Source organism: Passer domesticus, chromosome 12 (assembly GCF_036417665.1).
Source record: "Passer domesticus isolate bPasDom1 chromosome 12, bPasDom1.hap1, whole genome shotgun sequence".
NCBI classification, from domain to species: domain Eukaryota; kingdom Metazoa; phylum Chordata; class Aves; order Passeriformes; family Passeridae; genus Passer; species Passer domesticus.
Window position 1 is genome coordinate 13,309,169 of NC_087485.1, and position 20,778 is coordinate 13,329,946.

Genomic DNA, 20,778 nt, shown 5'->3' on the forward strand with positions numbered 1-20,778 from the left:
ATTTCCAAGAGATGTGAAAGCAGTACAGTCATTCCTATATCTGATAATATTTCACTTCTAAAGTAGAACGAGACATTTTTAAATCTAGGTTTTCTTCTACTGACATCACTGGGAATGTTACCAGCAGGAGCAAACCATGGTAAGAGAACCATCATCTGTAGCTGGATTTAACCTATTTAAGGTTAATTTAAGCCTATTTCGCTCATGGATTTAGGAATATAGACATCAGTAAAGGTTCAGGTTGGAAGGCTCATCCCAGCTGAGTCAGCAAGCACTGGTTCAGTTGCACCTGCCACTGAATTATCATATGGTAGCCACTAATGACAGGGAATTAGGCAAATCCCATTGACATACAGGTCTAGTCTCCAGGCCCATTAAGTAATTTTATCGCTTGCATGGCAATCACAATACAGTCTTGCTTTGTTTAAATACATTATCAAAAGCATAGAAACGAATATCTTGTCATAATCATTTTTTTTTTCTTTGCAGAAAAGAAAAGAACTGGATTGTTTGAACAAATCACCAAAACCCATGGGACAATCATTGGCGTCACAACAGGGATAGTTTTAGTTCTTCTCATCATTTCAATTCTAGTGCAAGTAAAGCAACCTCGCAAAAAAGTTATGGCTTGCAAGACTGCCTTCAATAAAACTGGTTTCCAGGAAGTTTTTGATCCTCCTCACTATGAACTGTTCTCACTAAGGGACAAAGAAATTTCTGCAGATTTGGCAGATTTATCAGAGGAACTCGAAAACTATCAGAAACTGCGCCGCCCTTCAACAGCTTCCAGATGCATTCACGACCACCACTGTGGCTCCCAGGCCTCCAGTATGAAGCAGAGCAGGAGCAACCTGAGCTCCATGGACCTGCCCTTCCGCAATGACTTTGCGCAGCCCCAGCCCATGAAAACGTTTAACAGCACATTCAAGAAAAGCACTTACACTTTCAAGCAAGCTCACGACTGCCCCGAGCAGGTGATAGAAGACAGGGTGATGGAGGAGATTCCGTGTGAAATTTATGTCAGAGGAAGGGAAGATACAGCACAAGGTTCATTATCTATTGACTTTTAACTTCCTGCTGAAGGTGGTATCAGTGTATATACAAAATGCACATGTACAATGACAGTGTATAAATTAAAAGTGTACCATACGCAGCGTGTGAGATGCACACACTTTTAGCTTATTATACTTCATTCCAAAAAACAAAACCGGTCTTCATAATTAATTCTTGCTGAAAAAGTGGTGGATTTCCTCCAATCTTCCCAAGCTACCTATCTAGTGGAGGAGTAAGACAAAGACTTTGCATGGAAATTATAAGATAGGATGGTGGAAGACAAAACCCTACAACTACTAATTGTTGAACACTGAAAGCAATGACTACTATTCTCTTCTTCATACCATTTCCTCTTCTTTAGATGTCTGCTTTTCAAGACAATTTTAATACCTCACTTGCATAAATAAAAGTAGTTAAGTGCACCACGTGTATGTCAACATAGGTGTCTTATTGTATTTGTCAAATTGAAAGTAGAGTTAGTGTTAAGTGCCAGTTAAGACTCACAAATTATGTTACAGCCATCTGTTTCACTTGCCTTTAATTATCATTTCCACACTCTATGCTTTGTGAGAAATAAGTGTAAAGGGTTACTGCCTTTTAACAATATCAAGTTATATTAATTTTAGTACATGTGGAAATATCTTTGCAGCTTTCAGTTAAAACACAAGTGAGTAGTCATTTTATTCTAGATGCAGACTTTTACAACAGTTTTCTTTCAAGAAGGTTTAGGATTTTAAAATATTCTCCCATATATTATAGCTCCATATGGCACACTGATTTCACAGCTCTGTACTTAGGAAACAATTTTGTTCCTGAGTTTTCCAAGTATTTACATAAATAGATTGTACTGTACATTTGTCTCTTAAAATAGCTTTTTACTCCTTGTTGCAGCCAATCTTCCCTACTGAAATCAGCAATGATACTTTTAGCTCATGTCCTACTTGCCTGAAGAGAACTGCTCTGAGGTCTGTGTGATTACTGGGTGTATGAAGGAACTGGAAACAAAGAAATCACAAAGCAACCCTAATTAACCCCTATGGAATCCTTCTTGTGCCCCTTGTTTCCATTTGCAAAATTGCACATTTCATATGTTTTTAAATGGTGGTTTGGACCTAATTTAAAAATTTTTACAATATAGAAGAAAATTTTTTAAATATATTCTCATTGTGGTTTTTAAGCTTTTTATATAGTTTGATACTGTACAGCCTATTTCTTAAATCCAAATCTAGCACCTGGACAGCAGGCTTCTTTCAGGGTCCCTCTTAGCAGTTCTGACTAAGCTGCAGTTGTTACTGCACACTTCACAGTTTGCCAAGAATACTTGTTATGACTTCCACATTAGCTTACACTTTCTTCCCTGGGTAGTTTGAGTTTGTTTGGGTATTTTGTTTACAGGAAACCTTTGACTAAAGCTGATCCCACTAGCACTGGGCATAGCCTTTATTTACAGATGGATGTCAAACCAACATAGTGTTTGTTGTGCTGATTGTAGTACCAAAAAGCCCCAAAAATGTCTTAACCTATGACCCTTGCAACTGAAAAATAATTTATTTGAAATAAAGATTAATAACAGCTGTAATCACAGATTTTTACTAGAATGATAAAGATTTTATTTTAATGCTTAAAATGTGCAACATTTAAGGGGAAAAAAGAAAGGGGAATTGAGTTTCTTCAGCAATCCCCAACTTCAAAATTAACCCTGTCTCCTGTTTAGAAAGAACTTAATCAGCTCTTACCTTAGACCCACAAGGCTGGATGTACCCTGATACCAGTTTTTGTGCTGGTCCCAGAATGTATTTCAATTTGAAAGAATGAAAATGGGCTTTATTTTTAGATGCACTACATGCAGAAAATAAATGTTTTAAAAAATCTAGTTAATTGTTACTTGAAAATTTTTGAATATTTAATGAAAACATTTGGCAAATTTTATGTACTTCTCATTGATCTCAGGATGAAATATCTCACCATGACCTATAGGACACACCATGCTATTGGTGACAGTTTGTTAGTTACAGATTCTTTCAACAAGTAATATGCAGTTTTACACGGGTCATTCTAACCCATATAACTCTTGTAAATGCTAGGTTTGCATGACAGAGTTTACTTTTTTATGTGTATTTATCCATGTGCTAAAAATAGTATTATTCCTACTCTTTCCCAAGTTATGTTGCCTTTGAACAGTAAAGCTGTACTAATAAAACAAACAGGAAGCCTGCAGAGCCCGAGTCTGGGGAGAAAAGGGAAATTGAAGTAAGTTCCCAAATGGCTTGAGTAATATTTCAGTCTCTGTCGTAGCCTTCTGATTACATGGTCAGAACACAGCTGCCTTTTGGCTACACACCAGAGCTCCCACAACCAGTCCTGGCTTTTGAGCATAACTGCTTCCAATATCCCATGGGGTGTTTGAAAACCAATCTGCCTCCACACCCATGGCAGGGTGGGCTTCAGTTCCTGAGCTGTGCTTTAAGAAATGGGTCTAAACTATTAGAGCCACACTTCCACTTGCAGTATAATCAACTCCCCTTCACTGCAGAGAAAAACTGACTGGGCAGACTGCTGGGTATCACAGTACAGAAAGCTGACACAACTAGCAAAAGAATCTAGCATTGGTTTGGCAGTCTCAATCCTACTGAAGCTGATGTTGTGGTCTTTAAACTTTTTTGGGGCATTAATGAAAAATGTCACATTTCATACTAGTGCAGTATCTAAGTACCATTAGGCTATTTCCATTGTGGCCATCTTAAATTCATACATTTCCAGGAGCATCCTGATTTTGCACTCATTGTACCCATACCTGCAACACCCTCTGCTAGCACTGAATGCTCCTTAGCAATGGCACATTCACTAGACATACACTGACCAGGACAAGGCCAACAGCATTGACTACTTCTGGGATTTCTAACTCATTTTTACCTTTTATCATAGTAGCTTAGACTATCTGAACAAACTATCTAACATGAAAAGTGAATTCTGATGAAAATTGTACAAGTATACCTACAGCCAACATGAAAATAAAAGTGACTGTGATTCACAACTCCTGCAAGTTCTCTGAGGAGATGTCTGCATTTACAGAGATGATGGCAGTGGCACAGAAAACTCAGGTTCAATGCTGTTCCTGACTCCTCAGTGATCACAGAAATACCAATGTGTACTTAAAATGCACGGGATTCTCTTGTCTGCTATAGACAAGATGACCTCACAGTATCTACAAATTCCAATGGCATATTGCAATAATGACTGTCTATTTTTACTAAACCAATACTAAGAAGGGTTATGGAAAGAACTGTCATTGATTTACAAGAAAAGGTGCTTGTCATGTGAACAATTCACAGAATCTTTATGTCATTAAAATATGCTTTGCTTTGTTTTTCACTTGGTTCAAAGAACTCCGTGCATTAGCAGCAAACCTGTGAATGAGGGGAAAAGGTTTGTCTTATTTGTAAAACAAATTTGGTCCTAAATAAGTTCTTATATCATTGATCACAACATTTAATTTTCCAAACCATTTAAGTACAAACCTTTGTCTGAAAGGATATCAACAGCACAAGTAATTAAAAAAAAAAAAAGGTAAAAAACTTTTTTTTTTAAATTTAGCACATATACCTAGGAAGATGAGTAAATTACTGCTTGAAGTGGAACAACTGAATTCATGTGGATGTACCAAGCCACAGCTGCAGTCTGAGCTTCCTCTATGCTCAGGCTCTGTATATCTGCTCACAGCAAAACTCAGTCAAGCCCATTTACTTTTACATGTCCTTATTTCAAAGTTGACATGTAAGCCCTATGATTGCTCAGGTCTGTAGACTGTTTATCAAAACAAGATTCCTAATCCATGCCAGCCTGAAAGATAAGCTGATTTTACCCTGAGATCACACTGCTAAAACTGAATATTAATTATAATAGGAGAAAGGATTTTAAAATAAAAAACCTGGATGAGTTGATTCATACTTTGAAAATTAGTATTTACAACACCCATCTCAATCTAACAATATAAAAGCTGCTACTTTTGCAACTGCAAAAATCATTCCTGTGATGTCTAATAAGCATCTCTGTACAGCATCAATCCCTCTTGTAAATGCTTAAATCACATGTCAATATGCTGTAATATTCTGTGACAGGTTTATTTTCATATTCAAATTCCTTTGCTACACAACATTTTACACAATCAGCTTAACAAAAACTCTTTTCCATCTGTTTCATAGATCAACAACAGTAATTTCTGAATGGTCAACTTGTTCCTTCTTATCTCACTATTGAAGATAATCTACCATATACCAGATAAAACAGCTTAGTTTATATAAGTCTGTTCTTACAGAGCCAGGCTCAGGGAGAAACAAAGAACTTGATGTCTTTGTACCTCTTTCCACTAACATGTCATAATTTATGATAATAACTTGTATATGGAGAAACCCCAAAAAACCCTCATGCCAAATTCTGTTCAAGAAAAATTATTGTGATAAAACAAATAATAGGCACCTAAGACCTACCCACTCAAAAATTCAAAATAATTTCCTGGTTTGGAATCCGTATCAGTCCTTCTGAAAAATGGAATTATGTCAGTGCTCTTAAAAGATGCACATCACATCACTCTCTCCAAATAAATACTTCTCACCCCAAACACAGATTTCCTAGACATCTTTTATGTGCTAAAACTTATTTCAATATTTTATTAATTCATACATGGAAATATATGCATATTACAACTTATAATTAGCCTCAAAGTTCATAATCACCTACCTAAAGTTGCTTCTGTCTTCCTTCCAAATGTTATTAGGAGCAAGGATTTCACTGCAAAGCATTTGTCACTAACCCACAGCATTTGAGAGTTTAAGCATTACGTTAATTTCTGAAACTGTACTGCAGCTTATTTTCCACCAGAGAAGTGAGAAACTACAACGAAAACTCAAAGCTCACAGGATTATCTGCTTAACCTCAAATGAATATGGCTAAACTGGAACAAAGTACATCAGTGTTCTAATACTCAAGGTTTAGTGTTTCATGGGGAAGTAACATCAGCATTAAATGGGTCTGTGGTTTTTTGTGAGCAGATTTTGTTTTCCCCAGGTTTGCTCATAACACATGTCTGTAATAACTGCTACATTCACCTGTGAATAACACAGGGATCGAGGGCTTCAGCTATTTGCAGAGACAGGAGAGGAGATGACAATTAATTCTTTGTTTAAAATACAAAAGGAGAAACACAAATATTAATCACTGGACATTTCTGATACAATGTTTAACTCACCCCCCAATGCAGTTGAATTACCCTCAAGATAGTAAAGTCCACCATTCTATCTAACTAATATTTTAGGTTCCCTCACTTCAGTAACACCTTCAAATACTCCTAATAATTTGGGAAAAGCCAGCTGTTAGAACTGAGTTTACTGGCTAGCATTCACAGCTACTACTGATTATTATAGAAAAAGATGTTTCACTGGTTAATGGAGGTGAAAAAAGCAGGAAAATACTCTTGAAAGCAATTATGAGATAAAAATTTCTAGGAAGACAAGTCAATAAATCCCAAGTCTCTTAACCATTGTAATCAATCTTCTGTTTGTAAAGAACAAACAGCCAAGGTACATAAGGAATACCACTCATTACTGGCTCTTCACTGTATTTTTAATAACCCAACAGAGCAATTGAAGGCCTGAGGCCAAGTCAAATAATTTTAATTCTTCTGTAGTAATGAAAAACAAAGAGATCTAGTAGCATGAAGATGTTTGCTTTTCACTTACCAGAGGCAAAGGATTCTGCACAGGCCATTTAATCTTCTGTCATCATTAAATGTTGTCTTGAACAGTAAAGGGAATTCTGGAATATAAAAAAACAGCATAAAATATCTATGTATAATTCAAGTGTATAGCAAACAAACCAAAAGCAGCAGACACTTAAAATAATCTCATATATTAGGTAACTTTTAGAGCTCTGTGTGACTCCTAAGGTTATCACATTCTCCCAGACATTTCTGCATTCTGTCTGTTTTAATACATTTGAAAACAAGCACTCAAATCTGTGCAAGAGAAGCGGGAATAAAAGAAAACTAAGTTCTTTGCCTTTAAGATCCAGAACTATTAAAGCTTCACTGTACTGCACTTTCCTCACAGAGCAGAAGCAAGGACAAATATTAGCATAAGGAAAAGAAATCCTTTACTTGAACTATCAGAATCCAAACATGACTTATGAATTGTTAGAACATACAGTTTGGTGTGCTTGGTTGTTTTTTAATTGTAGTTCCAACTTTCCTTCAATTATCAACATCATAAGATAAAATGCTCTCTAAAGCAAATGTGGAATTTTGCCCACAAAGAGCTATAAGAAGTAGATTTAAATATTGCATGACCGTGTTTAAAATTGAGAAATACCTGGTGTAAATGCCAACTTATAAAAGTATAAAAAGATGCATTACATACATTCAGAGAATAGTTTCCATTACAAGTTGCCAGATGTGTAACATGAGGATTTATTGATATTTTAGTACCACCTGTAACATTACTGCAGCTGAAAAATACTAATGCTGAACAAGAGGAATAAAAAGCAGAAACCCACTTCTTTTTCAGTACTCTCCCTTCCCCTCAGGAACACAAGAAAAGGCTACCAACTGTTCTTTAGCAACAGTACCAAACAAGGAGCTCAAGGTAAGAAGTGGCCCTCAAGGCTTAGGGGAACATCAGGAAGAATTACAAAAAAATAAAAGTTATTTCTACATTAATTTTCCTATTCCTAAATAGCTTGTGCATCATTTAAAAACAAAGAAAAATATGCAGAGTGATCATGCAAGGACCACACCTACTGAGGGAAACAGATGTAATTGAATTTAGTTTTATGTGAATCAGAACTGGAGGTCATGGCTTATCCTCGCCATAGGACTGCACAGAAATTAATCTTGCCAAAAACCCCAAAAGATAAGAAACAGTCACTTCAGACTCTTAGTATAATGGAATATTATTTCTGTACAACTGCAAGAAACTGCAGCTTGTTTGGTTGCCTTGTTAAGTTACAAAGAACAGCTGACACCAAGTGAAGGAAGTGGCAGAAAGCCAAGCCTGTCTCAAAGCAGAACCACTTGTCTGCTGTATATCTGAAGATGTAATAACCTGTCTCCTGCTTGCCTAACCATGGGGCTACCTTCTCCTCTTTCATCATGGAAGCACTTGCAGGACTGATGGGAGAATATTTGAAATGAATGACAATCCTACCTGTGGGCCCCAGGCCAATCTTAAACAGAAATACCCAATATGATATATCCAGGGGGAAAAAATACAGCTTTGATTCTCCTTCAGACAGGAGTCAAATAATAGGGTCTAATATAAAATCCACCAGATTCAGTGTAAAAGCATCAAAAAACCCCATACACTCTCCTAAGGAGCAGCATCTGGATGCCCTATGAATAATAGACATTAGCTTTACTGAATGTACTGGAATACTTTTCTTCACAAAAGTACACTCAAGCTGAAAGATTTCAAGACAGAGCCAAACATCTAGAGTGCTATTTTGAAGGGTAATTCATTATGTTAGTGATCCTATTGATTAATAGCAAACCCCTCTTATTAAGGTTAGATGTGCCTATTGATTTTTTCTTTTTAAGGAAGACTTTGTATGAATATTAATGGTTAATGCCTAGAATTGAAAAACTGAAGGACAATTTAACAAATTAAATGAAACCGGGTTCTCTGTTCCCAGCAGCCAAGCTACCTAAGCAAAATGCCACATCTGATCTAATGCTTATTTTTACTATTTTGAAAAGGATTTTGGAAGAAATCTTTGTTACAACATTTTATAGAAAGGGAAAAGTTAGGTAGGAAAGTATAAACAAAGAAAGGTTAGGTTACAAAAGTATCAGAAACATTACTACACAACCATAGCCTACAAAGGGCTGAAAAATTGAATTGTGGATGTAACCCAAGGCATAACTCATGTGTCTCTTTAATGCCAATATAAAGCTGCAAATTGAAAATAGGTTTACTTTTCTAGAGCTCAGAAACACTACAGCATCATTGAAACACCCCAGTCTTCTAGTGCATAATTTGTTTCACTTATTACCAGTGAAGTTTATCCCCTGTCTCTGGGTCTCATTTTCCTGACACCCCTAATTGCTTTGCACTGTAGCAGTCGGCTGCAGAGCTGCATCTCTCATGATCCTGATGGGGCATAAAGTAGATAAAGCACCAAGTTCCTCATTTCTAGTGCAAAAAACCTCTTAAGCAGGGACAAATCTGATTATTCAAGAATATTGTCCTCTTTAGCCTGCTCCAGCAGCAAACATTTCAAAAAATAGCTAAACCTATTTTCTCATCAGATGGGGCCGTGTGTCTGGTAATGTCTGCACACAGCACATCTAAATAAATGTATCTTCATTAGTTTCATGTCAGTGTTAGCTCAAATAATAACAAAAGTACCCTCAGATTGAATGTGCTGCCAAAGCCAGCCAGCTCTGCTTTTTCCTACAGTATTATCATCCATTAAAGCTGTTGATTATGAAATTATTTTCTATCCCTGTCCTTCACACTACCTGACCAAGCCCAGACTAATGCTCTCTGCTGTCTGTATGCAGATAATAATTCATATTCCAACTCAAATAAACATAAGCAAGTACAATGTTGTGTGCCCGTAGCAATAATTTAAAATACTGATCCATTAATATCCGTCACAAATAGGGGAGACAATCTGCTAAACAGTTATCCAGCAACCCTACAAGAATGCACACATGATTTCACATATGTATATTTTCATCTTGGACAACCTAAATTTTAAGAAGTATGTATAAAGGAGAGAAAGAAGGATATTGGGGAAAATATAACAGAGGAGTTTGATATTTCCTGTTTTATTATCAGCTTTCTATCATCATAAAGATGAATAATGCATGACTATTTAGAAATTAGACGGTCAAACAACTGAAGAGAGAGGTAAGCTTGAATAACCATCACATCAATCTTCAGGGAAACAAATTAGGGTACATTACTGTCACAGCTTTTGCTTGACATGGTTTCAGATTTTAATCCAGTTACGTGGAAAGCCTTGGGAACATCAAAGAAATAACTTTTCCCCCCTCTCCTGAACACAAACAAGTGAAAAGGTTTTAATAAATCCTTTTAGCTGGATACATAGCTCATACAGAGGGAAAGAGAACATAAAAATATGTATTTCTCTAAATTCTGATTTACTCTGGAAGAAGGAATGATGCCTCAGTTACACCCCTACCAAAACAGAAGCTTTTAGAAAATTCTTTCACAAGACAGCAGTTCACTGAATTGCTACATTAATGTACTTTTCAGGCTTTGAAGTCAAGAGGTCAAAGCAGAAATGGCTCAAGAAAAAAGGCATGCTGTGCCCCCTTTACAATTACATTAATTATTTTTCCCATCTCCACGGAAAGGTTATTTGCTGTATCCAGATTTCTCATTTTCCTAGCAAGACTGAGTGGGGAGACAAGATAAATACTTATTATTTCATTTACAGAACTTGAAGCTCACTTATTTCATTAGATTTGTCACAACAATCAGTGGGCAAAGTAGGAGCAAAACTCTTCTTACATCCTGATAAGCATACAACAAAGGTTTCTGTTCCTCTGTTATGGCCATCCAAAGCACCCTGAAGGCAAAATAAACAAGCAAAGGACAGACAGGAAAAAGTTACTTGCAGTGAGGAGATATTCTGGTAATAACTAAATCACAGCATTGCCGTGGAAGAAAAATCCCAGGGGTCAAATGTCTAATTCCTGTGCCCACTCCACCTGCAGACTCAGAAATCATTCAATAAAGGTTGTGAGTAAAGGTGCATCTATGTTTATGCCTTTCTAATTCAGGTATTTCAACAATTTCAAGGTTCTGTCTACAGCTGTGAACTATAATTTTAAGTACTCAGCTGTACTACAATCATATCACAAAATTATAGTACTTGGATAGGGATAAGGATGGAGACAAGTTCCAGAAGATAGAACAATAGCTTTCCTTTCAGGAGTCATGGTTTTCCTTCCCATTTCTGCCATTGCTAACTGTGTTTTCTTGGTTGAGGCACTGGAGATCAAATTATCCAATTTGTCTATTAATTTAATTGATGCAGTAATAAAATGCAACTGCCTGCCCTAAATATTATCAATGGTGTGACAATACCAGTTTCCTATAAAATTCAGTTTTCCTTCTAAATGTTACAGCAGACATGGAATATTCAACTGAGGGTTTTGAATTCTAGATTGTTGTGTACTCCTGAAACAGGACAGCATGCACATCACCATCAGGAATCTGCATTCTTGTCATTACATTTTCTTCCAAATCAAGCTCTGGCAATTTTTTTCAGAGCTACTTTCCCAGCTTAGAAAAATCCCAAAACAGCAATGAAGGAAGAGGAGTATTAAAAAACCACGTACAAATAAGCACATTATCCAGGCCAGAGGAAAGAAGAAAAACAGCAACACACAGAAGTTCTCCAGTTCCCACACAGCTTGACCATCTTCCACTTCCTTCCATGTGTTACTTCCTGCTGTCTTTGGGCAAAGAGCAACCACTACTCTCCTTTGTGCTAGGAAAACAATAAAATTGGATTTGGGCATATAAGCAACGAAGAGCAGAACAAAATCTGACCACAATGTCCCTTTCACAATGCAGGGCATGATGTTTCTGACAAGTCTCAATCACAAGATCTCTTTAAAATTAGAATTAAAACCATGCAAAGGGAACAACCAGAACAGCAAGGAAGTAAATATAACTTTTTGCCAAAATGTTATCTGAACACATTAGCAGGATCCTGACTACACAGCTATCACATCATGTCCAAATTCTCTCCACTTTTTTCTTTTATCCAGGTCCTGAAATATGAGCAACTGGAATATTTATTAATGAGTAAATTATATTTAGATTAAAAAAAATCAGAAGTAACTGTCCACACAAAATAGCCAATACACCAGGTACATTAGTAACAGATTTCCATTTTCTGCACCCAGAATACTGGCATTGTTGTTGCTGTAGGGATTATGCTGACAGCAGCTTTTGCCAGCATCAGAACAGGTGACATTCATTACTCAGGTCATGTTCTTCTAGAATAAACATTTGTAAACAAATTACTGCTTAAACTGCCATTTCCTGGCCAACAGCACACTCATGTCATCTGGTTTTGGGCACAGTTCTTCCCACTTCTAACAGAGAGGGTACTAGAGGTGCAAAGAAAGAAGTCACAAAATAGATTCAACTGTTTTGACACAGAAAGGAGCATAACAGGAATGACTGAACTCTGTTCTGGACCAGAGGCAACTGACAATGCAGGGAATTGTGTTCCCTTTGTCTTTCAGAAGAAAAAAAGCCAGCAAAACAAAAGCAGAACCTAGCTAAAACCTGAAAAGGGTGGGGAAAAGAACAAATTCATTTTCTGTACAGCATCATCAACAACTCTGACTTTGTAGTAACTTTGAATTTTAATTAAATTTAAATCAACACAATTCTCTAAAGGTTGGAATGGTCACAGAGAATGGCAGCAAAGGTTAGTGACTATACTTGATATTAAATTGAAATGTCTCCCTTCACTGGCTTAGATCTATTAATTGATTTTTTAAAAATCTATTGTTTTTAACTTATGCTCAGCTCTTCTCTATGTCTAGTGCCCAGAGAAAGTAAAAGCAGCCTTTCCAGCAAGAAGGGATGTTTTAGATTGCAATACTGAACAAAACAGTCCATTCCCTGTCAAAAAAAGGCCCATAACATTGCAGGAAAAAAGCATCTTAGTAATGGATTATTTAAAGCCTCAAAGAAAAGTCTGTTTTTGTAAAAACTAAACAGAAAATTAGAGAAAATGGAAACAAATACTTAATTTATACCTGTGGCTATGAAAGCAGATTAAAAAAAGAAGATGAAAGGCTTCAAGTTCCACTGCTGCATATCCTGAGCCACAACAGGCTCAAAAGGCTATGCACACATTTTTGCTCTCCCAGGGAAAGAGAGGAATAGAATACAAATTCTGGACCCCAGAGATGATCCCTATCCTTTCAAAACATACCTCAATAATGGATTTTATTTTTTAAAGTAAATATCGAGAGAACAAACTAAATATACAATAGATTTTAAACTGCTCTAGTACTGGAAATGTTTGAGGATTGATATTTTTTAAGAGCAACCTAAGAAGCATATAAAATCTAGTATAAATAATTCCCTAATGGTTCTCAAGCCCTTTTACATTTATTGCTAGTGACAACATTCAAATACAAGGCAGTGTAATAATTAATGTTGCAATTAATTATGGCAATTAAGTTTCTTTCAACTGAAGAAACCGGCTGCTCGACAAGAGATAAGGAATACATTATGACTTACTCAGCTGAGCAGTTATTTGTGTAAGCAACACACTATCTCTGATAAATCTAGTCACATAAGTAATGACTGTGTAAAAATGAGTCGTTTTTATGATAAACTAAATCCTTGCTCTCAGGTGCTCAGAAAAACTCATGTTCTAGCCAGAGGAGCTCTAGACACAGGCAAAGTAGGAGGGTGCCCAACGTGGAAGCTCTTGGAGGCACAAACCTGCAATAGTGCTACCACCTGCTATTCCTACAGGTGATCAACTCTACAGAGATCCTGACAGCTGACTTTGGGGGGTTTTTATGGCTTAGAGAGTCTGCTCCTCCAGGGCCTCAACATTCAAAGCTGGAGACTGAGCAGTGATTCTGTAGGATGTCTCTACCTCCATAAGGGAAACAAGCTGTAAAAACCCCTTGGTTTCTTGCCACAGGACCACAGAATAACATGGCTCCTTTAGGTAAAAGTGTATTATAAAAACAAATAAAAACAAACAAAAAAAACCCCCAAACTTTTCACCCACATCTGTCTGCTTCTGGGAAATTCAGCAGAAGGCTCTAGAGAGAGCAGAAGGAAGACTGGCACAGGACAAGGCTTCATTCTCTTGTCAGTAAAACCCACATTTCAGATTCTATTTGTATCTGCACCACCAAGTAAGAGGTCACATGATTTCTGCCCTTTGAGGGGCTTTGCTCATGTGTTTTTGTCATACGGGTTTGCATTCTTTTTCCTGGGAAAAATGTTTACCAATGCTCTTCTAATGCAGTTACAATATAATATTTCCCATCGCTATTACTTTGAAGATTTTATTTCCAGACAGCTCTGACAAAATGAGTCTGTCTCAATTCTACTTTATCCAACCTTAAAACATAAGGTTTGGAGATGACAGTTGAATGTTACAGTCTTTGTTTTGGCAAAGCACCATATATCACATCTGTCCAAGTTGTGCACTGTGAAACAATATATCCTAAGCACCAGAAACCCAAAAATAGAGATCTTATGTTTTTAAGCAAGAGTGGATAAAAACAGTCCTTTTTCTATTTGTGTGTGTTTTCTTTTTCTTGATTCAGCATTATTTACAGATAAGCTACAAACTATAGAAAGTCAATAAAAAGAAAGCTGAACTAACAAAGCACATGACACCAAACAGCTTATCAGCAAGAGCTGTATCATCTCCTTGCCTGTCTCCTTCAGTTAAAGGAGATCTAGAATTTATGGGGTGCTGGTAAACTCACTTTAGAGATTTGAAGCAGAAGCAGGAAGAACACAGCACTTGCCAAAGTCCACATAAGGGCAGAAAGATATGAACAATCATTATCTGTGCAGCTCAGCTGGAGACAGCTCCTCAGAAGTGTGCAGTGAGAAAAGACAGGGCTGCAAAGTCAGCTCACTGCAGACCTTTCTGCCCCAGCTTTCCCAGCTGATGTAGCAGTGACTGACAGCACCATAGAAAATAATACATCACAGATTTTTGGGTCAAGCTGCTTTCCTCCTATAGAACATGGCCTCAGATTTAGAAGAGACAGAAAATAGATATACTGGAAGGTAATTGTAACTTTTATCTATAGATATCTCAGACTTGGATGATGCAATCCTATAAGTAGCTTTCAGTGCATTGGCTTTCTTTAACCTCTGCTAAAATAAAAGCCCTTTACTACACAATTGATCTTGCTGTTCCCCTGAAGCACTCACTTCAAGAAGTTTGAATTCTAAAACACCAATATTTATATAAAGAAAAAACACCTTTTGGCCTATAAAGTTGTCAAGACAATAGAGATTTATTAAGCATTAATAGATTTCTGAAAGCCCTTAATTTATAGTCTGAAGCTATTCCTATAATCATCAACATAAATTTTGGTTAGAGAAACAGCTCTTGTCTTGTGCTGCTATAGAGCTTTAAAAGGATACAGACACAAACCACAAGGCACCTTCTGCACTACTTATTACACAGAAAGTTAGAGAGGATGATTGATCCTTCTTAAATATTTTTTTCTGCAGTTGTTCAGCTATGAGATCAGCAGGACACTTTCAGCACTAATGAATGTAGTGCTGTGTTGAGTACATGTCACTGGGATAGCTCAGAGAAAGAAAACCAAAAAGTCTGGAACACCAAGCAAATCCTGTTAAATCAGAAAGATGTATTAGCCTTGAAGCCTTCCAGGACATTACCTCAGAACCAACTCACAGACAAAGGTCAGAAAAGAAGTAATGAGGCTGCCCTGGAACTGTGTTGAGCAAGAAGACTGCAAGACTGTAATTTAGAGAATGTTAAATCAGACAGCACAGTCTTCTAGAAATGCTTTTTAAATTTTAAAAGCACAATTGGAACCACAAATTCAGGTTTTTTTTCAAATAATTATTTTTGCAAATACATATAAATCCTCATGCATTAGTCCAAATTTACCAAAGGACTAATCATCACTGCTGGTTTAGCTTTTATAAGATCTGTTAAAGGCAGCTTTGATTATGACATGAGACATGTAAGTATACATTTGTACAGGTGCACACTAAAGCCTCTGAAACCCAGCCCTAATTAAACTTCTTGCCTGAAAAACTATCTCTACTCCAGCAGGATCCTCTTCTCCAGTTCTCAGTGCTCTATGATCCATTTTAGCTACCAGTTTACTTTCTTTGGTGTTCCTGGGCTTATAGGGAGGATGAAAGAAACATGCTCCTTTCTTCCAGTGTTTATACTGGTTCATGACTGCAGAATAAAGAAATTTGTAGTTGTGTGTTTTTTGGAGAACCAATGGCCATGTTAGCTACAATTCTTACACTGTTACATGATAAAGGATAGCAAAAAATTTAATCCTTGCACTGAATAATGACAGTACAATAAAGTAAGAGGCATTATTGAGTCCTTAAGTCAACTAAGACATGACTTTTTAATGGAATATTTTTAACTGGAACTACTACTACTACTATAGTGTTGCCCTAAATTCTGGCCTCAGGTACAAGGACTAATACAACAACGAAGCCAAAGATCCCCAGCCTAATGAATAAAAACAAATGCAACAGCAGAGAAACATGTCCTGATTCATCACTGTGGAAGCATACCTGAAAACTGAGAAGCTCCTTGAAGAGTTTAAGAATTGGCCAGTATTCATAAGGAATCCAACAGTTTGGCTGGGGAATATAAGACAAACTGAATCAAGCTGTCTGACTGACAGCACTGATAGAGAGTCCAAATTTCCAAATTAAAATACTCATCAATGAAAGTGGATTGTAAAGTATAGGACAACTTCAATTTCAAATTTTAATTAAGCACCCAAATTTTATGTATTTGAAGTCAGCCTTTAAGGATAGGCATTTTTCAGGAATTTCTGCATTTATGGGCATCATGGCAAACTGGCCACAGGGACAGATAAAATGGGCTGATCTGGTGTATTGACAGTCTAGGACATAAGAGTGACAGCTCCTTAGCACCTTTCAGTAGGCAGGCATGAGGTAACATGTTGAAAACAGTCTTGTGACAATGAGGAAATAGGGATTACTCTTTACAGCTGTTATTCAAAGCCTCTAAAATTCAGTGTGAAAAAAGCAAAGCTTGGGTCAATTCTTATTAGATGTCGCTCCTTACAAGTGACCTGCTGATATCAAGTTAAAAATGCCTTAACCAGGTCATAAAGGTGAAGTTCAACTCTACAAAATATCAGTTTAAATCCCATGCACCACCTGGAGTTTACATAAAATTTAAGAAGCACACAAGTCTTGTGTCAAATTCCTGCTCAGGAATCAATTTTGCCTTAACATACAAAGCAAACTACAGTGAGAGAAAGGTTATAGCATAATATTTAAAAGAAAATATGGCATTCAGAAAAAAGTAAATATCATCATAATCCCTATAGTCTTCACCTCCTCACTAAGCTGAAAATGAATAGCATAGCTATCAGCTATCAGTTCACTCAAGAGGCATCTGCATAAAACATTTAAAACAGGTACACAATTACACTTATTTTTATATGAAATCCAAATTTTCTACACAAAGTTCTAAACACAATCCCAGATCACATATATCTTTCTTTGTTGGAAGAATAAAGAAAGAAAAAAAAAAAATTTAAAAAATATTCTAGAACAATCTTCCTCCTAAAACACCCTCCCAGAAGCACCAAGCCAGGAGAATCTTCAAATGCATTTGATTGCAATGATTCTTCAGATGCCATCTTCAGATGATCTTCAGATGCAATGATTGCAAGATTTCAGACATTTTTTCATTGCTCAAACTGACAACATGAAATGAAGGGAAAGAATCAACCAGCTATGGAACTACTTTAAATTACATTGAGTTTTGACTGCTAATACAGTTGTACACCAAACCAGCTGTAGGCTTTTCACCAATGCAGGCAAAATTCAGTATTGCAATATAGCAACAAGGGCCAAAGGGCAGGAGGAGGAATTAGTGGCCAGGCCAGTATACTTCTCATACCTAATATTAAAATGTAAATTGCTCAGTCCTCCCTTCCCCATTATTATCTCCAGCAGCAATTTAATCTGAACAGTGTTAGTATAAATTTATATTAGCAGTATACATGTTAAAGAGTATAAATTATTAGATTTTTTTTTCGTACTGAAAGGAAAATTGGAGTATATTTAGAGAAACAATACACATGATGTAAATATTGCTTTTACTATCAATGGTTATATTGGATCAGAATGGAGAATAAAGTAAATCTGATTGTTCTGAAAAACAAGTTATTTACTGCTTATGAAGAAGTGTTTGGAATCTTAGTGCATAAATCTAAGGAGCTTACTTTAATTGTTCAGGAGTAGAGCATATGCTAGGATTAAAATCCTAATTTACAAAACCAAAAAACCACATACAGGCACTCTCTGAGCACGTTCTCTAACTTTTGAAGACTTCACGCACATACTACAGAATAGAAAAAAGATCCTCAATACTTATGTAGTTATTTCTCTTTCATACCCAATACTTGTCTCTCAGGATTAATACAGCATATTACTTTTCCAAAGGATGTCTAAACCATTTTGTAAGGGATGACTCCCTCCTCTATTGATCTCCTCTAGCCATATCACACTTCTTTTCATACAGCTCTGACAGCAGTAGGAGGAAACTATTATTTGATTTAGCTCATCTTGCTGCTTTGCTGTAGGCAGGCTGTGTGCCCTGTGTCAGCTCAGAAGCAGCACTGAACTCTCCCTCTCCCCGCTCTGGCAGTGCTTGGCTCTCACAGGGCATTAGCCAAGCTGCTCCTGTCAGGAGCACTGAGCTCTTATTGCCCACATGTTCCCACACTTGACAGGAGCAGGCAATGTTGAAGGTGGAGTGTTTGTGAGCTGCAGCAATGCTGGAGGGCAGCTGGGCTCATTACTCACCTCTCCAGCTGGAAACTGTATTTATTGTTGTGAGACCTTACCCCACCAGGGCATCCCAGCCCCGAAATTATCAATATATACACTCAGCCAAAGTCAGCTGCTCACTTAATTGTCAGTATGTCAGAACCATGCACTGTAATTTTATTACCTGAGCCAGATCAGCTTGTTTGATTAATTGTGATTGTTCCTGGGTCTAGCCAATAGAACTGAATGAATTAAAAGCCCCAAGGTTTCAGATTTTTTTTCCCTTATATGAGCCAAACTGTTTTAAAGCTTAATAAGGCAACAACCACTTGGCAACTCACAGACTGTTTTCCCACAAGCAGTGCAAAAAAGCTCTTCTCCCCTGTTCAGTGAATGTAGTTAGAAAACCAGTCTGCACCACTACAACACCAGTTCTGTGCTGGAATACCAAAGTAAAAAGCCACAAATCTTAGCTTCATTGTTATATAGGTTACAAATGATGAAAGAGCAATGCTGAGCCTCTAAAAAGGATGTATTTTTAAAAATCTGTCCTGAAACATGAAATCCCTTGAAATTATACTTGAGGTGATGCTAACCTACTTGCCTAGAAATAAAAAAATTTCACAGCAAATCACCATTATATATATATATATATAAAATATAGTGAACTATATAGGAGTTAAACATGCAGACATAATTAATCAGAAATAAGCAATACGGTTTCTACAGGGTATTTAAAAACATTATTGATATTGTTACTACATCCCTTTCTTAAAATACACACACACCCTAGAATTTAACAATTTGCATCACCCTGTTTTGTCCTTAAACTTTCACTTTGCCCTCTGGTTTCTGCCATCCAGTGATCTTGCAGCAGTGTTTTATCTCTGTTAAATGACAGACTACATTCCAACAATCAAGAATACTACAGAAAAAGCTTCTCTCAGTCTCTTCTGTACTTGAAATAATGAAGTTTTCCCTTTCAGCTTCTAATCAGAAGCCTCAGGATTATTGCCAAATGTGTGTTTCTTGGATACCAGGCAAAGGCTTCCTGTCTACCATTTAGTTCTTTAGTTTCATTTTCTGAGTCAAGCTGAAGGCTCCAAAAAATATCCATTCACAGTTTAAAGACTTGCAAAAAGGAAAAGGTTGTCTTCACTAACTCTTAGCAATCCGTAGGAAAACAGAAAATTTAATTTTGACTGTTTAAGTTCAAATTATTTTTTAATTAACTATTTCATGAAAAATCACTGAAATAACATTAAAAAGGGCAAGGAGATACAGACATCATCATAACTTGGATACCTAGGAAATAATCTCTAAACTTATTAAAGGAGTGAGTTTTCCCTCTTGTTTCCTCAAAAGTGAAAGATCAGGAAACAGAGAATTCACTTAACAAGCAAAGCTTGATCTCTACTGAAAGAGAACACGGGGTGTACAAGTCCTAGCTGTGATGCTGAGACACTCATGAGAGGTGGCTGCACTTCCCACGAAATGAAACAGAACGTGGCCATGGCTGCCACTCTCCATGACACAGCACTTCCCTACACTGCCCTGGTACTGCAAGATGAATTGCAAACATAAGTCATCCTCTGCTTTCGCTTTGTTTGCCATCTACAAATCTTTTTTTCTCCTTTTCTGCTGCTACCTATAGGTTTCAAAATGTATTCTTTTCCTTACTTTTTGAAAGCATGACCTTATTCTTTGCACTATTATTTCTGTTACCAGGTCCAAACTGGAAACACTGGATTGCATTCAAATTGGTTTCCCCCATACCAAAATACAACCGACTGCGAGAGCTATTTGAACTGGAAATACAGACCAGATTTTGCTGAAAAAGACAGTTTATTAAATTTACAGAAGTCCCGTTACCAAAATTATTCCAAATTTAATTTACTGTCAGTTTAGTAGATTGTGTTTCTAAGCATCTATCTTCAAGTTACTATGGAAACAATTCCTGATACCTCTATCCTAACAGAAAATTTAAGATGAGTAATTTTAATGTAAAACGTTTAGTGTGACAAAGTGAAGTTTAAGGGGGGTTAAGCAGGATTTTAGGCGTGGGCACGGCAGAGACAGGTTCAGGTGGGAGCGGAGCCATTTCCCGAGCAAGAGCTCCCTCGAGCGGCGAGAGCGGGGCCCGGGGGCCGGA

The 20,778-nt window shown here is 36.9% G+C and overlaps 1 protein-coding gene and 1 long non-coding RNA gene across 4 annotated transcripts in view; one reads left to right on the forward strand and one right to left on the reverse strand.

The window, feature by feature from the left end:
• The window catches only part of NETO2 (neuropilin and tolloid like 2), a 31,640-nt gene extending 28,714 nt beyond the window's left edge, over positions 1–2,926 (forward strand). The window contains exon 9 of the mRNA XM_064386455.1: positions 490–2,926. Within this exon, the coding sequence (XP_064242525.1) occupies positions 490–1,070 (581 nt within the window). The 3' untranslated portion in view covers positions 1,071–2,926. The remainder of the gene's footprint in view (positions 1–489) is intronic.
• Positions 1–20,778, reverse strand: part of LOC135279248 (uncharacterized) — a 135,917-nt gene that overhangs the window by 105,563 nt on the left and 9,576 nt on the right. For all 3 annotated transcript variants that reach the window (XR_010346526.1, XR_010346525.1, XR_010346524.1), the window contains exon 3: positions 6,789–6,864. This is a non-coding gene — a long non-coding RNA (uncharacterized LOC135279248). The remainder of the gene's footprint in view (positions 1–6,788; positions 6,865–20,778) is intronic.